The following is a 5,885-nucleotide window of genomic DNA, read 5'->3' as shown; positions in this document are numbered from 1 at the left end:
CCATAATATACTTTTAGATCCCTTTCACAATTATACCGATATTCAGGGACAGGCACTACTGCTTCAGATCTTCCTTATCAGACAGACATCAATTTAAATGGGGAATCGTCAAATCTAATGCAAGTAAATTATGGATTACCTCAGGGATCGGTTTTAGGACCCTTGCTACTCTCCATATACTTTCTGCCCCTTGGAAATAACTGGAATTACCTTCCACTGCTATACACTGCTCGCTTATATATCTCATCAAGACCAGATGATTCCTCCCACATTTCCAAATTGGCAGAGTGCATTGAAGATATAAAACATTGGATGACTTGTAATATCCTTCTTTTAAAATAAAAAAAAAAACTTCTTCCACCTTAGAAATGTTGCCTATTTATAAAATATTCTATGTGTTGTTGTCGCAGAGAAGCTTATTCATGCATTTGTGACCTCAAGACTTGACCACTGTAATGTTGTCCTGCGTCATCAATAAACAAACTACAGTTAGTTGCCATGCAGCTGCCAGAGTTCTTACCAGGTCCAGAAAATACGATCGCATAACCCCAATGTTATCAACCCTTCACTGACTACCCATTAAGTATCTTATCGACTTAAAAGTTTGTTTAATTTGTAAGTCACTTTGGATAAAAGCGTCTGCTAAATGATTAAATGCTTTTTCTTGCAAAATGACTAAAAAGCGACTCATAGATGGGGAACCTACATATTCGGTAAATCGTATTCAGGACTCGAGACGGAGGGGATGCGGATTCCAGTACTTGGTGGACTGGGAAGTTTACGGTCCGGAGGAGAGAAGTTGAGTACCCATTAATGTCATGGAACTGTAGGAGAACCCAATTGCAGGCAGCGAAACGGGGATGAAGGGGTTAACAAATAGACTTTAATATATACAAAACCGAAAACAAAAGCCCACAATGGGGTAAAAGAACATACAAGAACCGAAGGAGGACTTAACTAAAACAGACTAGAACTAACACTCACAAAGACTAACTAATACAAAACACTAAGACTAGACTTGACTATAGAAGGTTTAAGGGTACAAGGCAACAAGACCGGCATACAAGTACATCCAAGGTAACACGTACAACGAACGAGAACAAGACAATAGACAAGAGGGCATTAAATAGGGAAACAAACACAGGATAACTACTAAGGGGCAGGTGAAGGTAATGAAACACTAATGGGAAGGCTAACGAGACAAAAGGGCGGGAAACACTGACGAGACACGAGAAAGCACATGGCTTTCTCACACAAAACCTAAGGCTATGCCATGACTCCGCTGCAAGACCAAGAATAAACATGACATGATAGCGGAATCATGACACATTAAGTATCGTATTGACTTAAAAGTTTGTTTAATTTGTAAGTCACTTTGGATAAAAGCATCTGCTAAATGACTAAATGTAAATGTAAATTACCTATAAAGCCTTAATTGGTTTATCCCCAACCTACATAACAGAGCTTCTATCACACTACAACCATCACACTCTCTAAGATCTCAAAACTCTTTTGATAACACCTAGAATAACTAAATCCACCAATAGGGGTTGAGCTTTCTCATACCTTACCCCTAAAGTCTGGAATAGCCTTCCCGCACTATTCAAGGGTCAGATAGACTCGCCCACCTTTTCAGCCAAGCATTCACTTAATGCATAATATACTTTATAAACCACCGGGAGACTGCATTTATTAGATATTATTTATTAGAATGATCTTGCATGTTCTATAAACACCATGCACTGTGCTGTGTTTTACCCTTTTGTGTGGGGTTTTCAGTTTTTCTTATTTTCTCCCGTTTAGCTGCTTTGGAACAATGCACATTGTGAAAAGCGCTATGTAAAAAAAAATGTAATTAGTGAGAGCGAAACAGGAGTGACCACATGCTAGGAATTCCTGTCACCCACTCCATTGGCACCAATCCAGAGTTTCACCCTATGCAAAGTACAGTATATAAACTCTCAGTGCTGTGTACTGTACCACAGTATGTGCGCAGACTGTAACTGCACCTTCAGTTAAGATTTCTTTATCTTACAGGTTTGTATTATTGAATGGTAAATACATCAGTGTTTGAAGGACTTTTTTCATTGTGATTTCACAAAATTCTTTCTTTGATGTTTTCAGGCATCCAACATTTACAGGTCAATCTTTTACAGGAATATACAATGGCAAATAACAGAGGTGGGTTTAGTGGCTAAACCACTGTAAATTTAATAACATTTAATTTCTCAAAAGGTATTAAGGTTTTTAGTTTACTGAAGACTAACACGCATCAGTGTCAAAGCATAATTTAATACAATATGTTGACCTCTTCAGACCTGATGCTCAGAGGTCTCACAAACAGCCCAGAGTTTGTTAAGGAGCTTTTTCCAGCTGCTGAGCGTACAGCTTTGCTCTATCATCTCTCTTACCTCTGTTTGGGCAATTTCCCCAAGTTGGAGAGGATTCTCAGACAGCGTGCTGTTGAAAATCAGCTTCTGTTTGTCTACTCTGAAGCTCTTATTCTAAAGGTAAGTCTGAAGTTCTTTTCTGTTATCACAGTCCAATATGGAGACGGATCAGTCTAAAAAATAATACATTTACAAAACACAATTCATAAATTCACAGCACAATTCACATTCACAAAATCAGATTTGTAAATTCAAAACAAAACTCATAAATTCAAAAACATTTTCCCCAAATTCTCACACATATATATGTCGCAGAAATAAATTCAGAATGTTTTCACAAATATGTATATCATGTTCTTGAATTACTTTCCAGTTAACATTTGTGAACGTTGTAACATGTATTTATGGATTGGTGAATCTGCATTTGAAAATTGTCACACGTGTGTGGATTGCTTTGAATTTGTGTGTGGTATTTAAGAGACCGTCCTGCCACACTCATTGGTAACTTTTTTTTAAGGATGACCTGTTCAGTCAATCGCGTTGAGCCTTTGATCCACCAATCCAAACGCTCCTTACTGAACAGACTCAAGAAGTTCAACGCTGCGCTTGTACTGTGCATTGTTCATTGGGTCATTTATGTAAAGACCGGTTAATGGACGAATGCTAAAACTATGAAGACTTCAATAGTCTTGATAGTCTATCAAGACTATTGAAATTATATTCATGGGGAATTCATGCATGACTGATTTATTAAATATTAATTGGAATAGATTTATTACTCACTTTATAATGTATGAAGTGTGGTGATATTTTAATGTGTTTAGTAATGTGTTTTCTTTGTGGAGAAAATAGGCAGACATGCAGAAATGATCATAAGATTAAAACTGATTTGTGACTGAGGCAGTAAAGCTAATTCTCCTGTCTGTAGTTGTAGTATCAGTTTTCTGGAAAATTGATAAAAGTGCCTGGACTCCTGGTACATGGTTCAATGTAGAATGTATAGAAATGCATTTTACATACTTTGATCTTACAGCTTATAAGAGTACGATCATTGTGAATAAATCAGGAAACATTTCTGTTGTCTTTTAGTGTGCGACCACAAGTGATGATTTAGTTTCCTCACTGTTGCCGATGCTGAAGCTCAGTGTTGAAGATGATCAACCTGTTTTGGCAGTGAAGTCTCTGGAGAAATCACAAACATGGATCAATGAAATTATCCAGAGAGCGAACGAAATGATAGACAGGTAATATAATAGAAAATATTAACTATATTAAACGTTTGTTGTTTCACATATATGTTTACTACAAATGACACTGTATCAATAATAATGACAAAATACATTATAATTGATGAATCCAAATGAAGCTGCGGTGAGCAAATTATTTATCTGAAATGTTATATGATCAGATATGAGAAACACATCTTTGATGTGGCTTCAAGCACCAGTGATGTCATTACTGAAAAGGCAGAGACGGAAAAGAAAAAGGTGGAAATGTCCAGTGAGATCAAGAGTTTAGATAAGATTGTGGACCTGTTCCAAGATGACCGGAAGAAAATCTCTGATAAAATAGAAAAAATTGAGACAAAGATTAAAGAAAAAAACGCAGAGCTACAGAATCACGTCAGCAAGGTTTGTCGTACAAGTGAGGGTTTGGGTATAATGACTGCGATTGTGCCATTCATTGGGCCGATTATTGAAACCATTAATGACACTGGAACCGCCCCTGGTGTGAAAGCTAAAACCAAAGCTCTCACCAATGAATTGTCTCAACTCACCTCTGAGAAATCAGACCTGAGAAACAAAGACTGGAGCATCCAACTTCAGATGACTGAACTGCAGCTAAAGTCGGCAATATTGAAAATAGAAAAGGGTGAGAACCTCAGACTTAAAGTTTGTTTAAACAAATCGATTAAAATAGAGCGATAAGTGATATTTTGGGTTTGCCTCATATTGTTTCTCCAGGTACAATACCCGACCCTGTCCATCTGGGGGACGTCCAAAATTGCCTTTCTCAAATCCGAACAATATTGATTCAGCTTCAGAAGTTTTGGACTTCAGTAGGGGAACTTCTGGATTCTCTGAAAAAGAAAACCTTTGTTGGAGAGGACATCCTTGACGGCAATATGACTGAAATTACAAAGAGCTTCTTCTTGAAATCTATTAAGACAGCAGAAGAGGTAACTTACATGAACAGAAACTATCCTTTCGAAAGACTTATTAATAATGTACCTTCAATTGCATATCGACATGTAAATAATGTTGTGATCCTTTTTGTACCTCATATTTGCAGTATTGGAAGACCTTTGGCCAAAGCTGTCTGAACGCAAAGGAAATCTTTGACTTAAAGAGTAAGGATGCATACAAGTTCCTGGAGTCCAGTCCTCCTGTAGACCAAGTCGAGTGGAAACAAGAGTATGATTCTGTCATAGAGAAGCTGAAGAAAATAAATCCTGATCGCTTATGGGAGGCAAACCAAGCTGCCATAACTGAGTAACATACAATATACCGATGCCTGCATCTTTAACCATATCACTATAATACTTATGAAATTGATAAACAACACCTCGACTATTCTGTTAGTCCTTTTGCTTCTGTTCACCAAATTTATACCAAAACTGTGTCATATGTAGCCTAATGCTGTGCTTTTTAAAGTTTGCATCATTTATCTTTATTGATCTTGTTTGTTTATTAGGTAACTTGACCTAATTACCTAATTACAAAATCATGTCCGTTGTGTTAACTGTTCATACAGAAAATGTAAAATAAAAATACATGCTAGTGCAAATTCTCAATAAAAAGATCACGCCACTATTCAAGATATATTTTAGAAAAACAATATAAAAACTTGCATAAACATGCTTTCTCAAAATACCTGGGTGGTAGCTGCCATATTGTGTTACTGCTCATTTGCATATAGTTCAATTGTTCAAAAACTCTCTGAAGATATTGCATTTACAACATTTGTTCCCACAACACACGTAGATAAAACGTACAGATGCTTTATCTTACAATAAAGTCAAATTATAATAATTATTGTTTAGTTTGTTTCACTCCTTTCAATTATTGTAATTGTTTTTGACTCTTCTTATTAGTGATTGGGTTTATTACTGGCTCTGTAAAATTATCTTGATGTTTTGAGGGTAGAACACTACATTAATAATGCATGAAGCGGGTGGGGGCAGCATTAAAGTTGTCTTTGAACAGAAGAACTCTTGTAACTTTATTCACATGTCTTAGGTAATGTACCATGGCAGACCAATAAAAGTACATCAACACATTTTTGTTAATGATTGTTTATTGTATTGCAGATCCAATTGATTTTGTTTCGCCAAGATGTGAGCTATTTTATTCAATTTACTTTTAATTCCAATCTGCGCTGTAAATGAATGCAGAATAAGGGAAGGATGTGCAAAATATAAAAACTTCTGATTCTTCTGATTCGTCATGGAATTTTCTGTTCACTGTGGTTCCACGGACAGGTCCTCAAAAGAAT

General features: G+C 36.4%; 1 protein-coding gene across 1 annotated transcript; it reads left to right on the top strand.

Moving 5' to 3' along the window:
• Positions 1 to 1,966: 1,966 nt before the first annotated feature.
• LOC306890162 (uncharacterized protein) lies at positions 1,967 to 5,668 on the top strand. The gene is made up of 7 exons (XM_079449713.1): positions 1,967 to 2,037; positions 2,125 to 2,181; positions 2,317 to 2,510; positions 3,480 to 3,634; positions 3,799 to 4,262; positions 4,355 to 4,569; positions 4,683 to 5,668. The coding sequence occupies exons 2-7, from the start codon at positions 2,166 to 2,168 to the stop codon at positions 4,884 to 4,886; spliced, it is 1,248 nt and encodes a 415-aa protein (XP_079305839.1). The 5' UTR covers positions 1,967 to 2,037; positions 2,125 to 2,165; the 3' UTR covers positions 4,887 to 5,668.
• Positions 5,669 to 5,885: the final 217 nt, after the last annotated feature.

The sequence above is a fragment of the Barbatula barbatula genome (assembly GCF_947034865.1).
Source record: "Barbatula barbatula genome assembly, chromosome: 25".
NCBI classification, from domain to species: Eukaryota; Metazoa; Chordata; class Actinopteri; order Cypriniformes; family Nemacheilidae; genus Barbatula; species Barbatula barbatula.
Note: the sequence above shows the minus strand (reverse complement) of the source record. Positions and strands in the feature narration are given on the sequence as shown.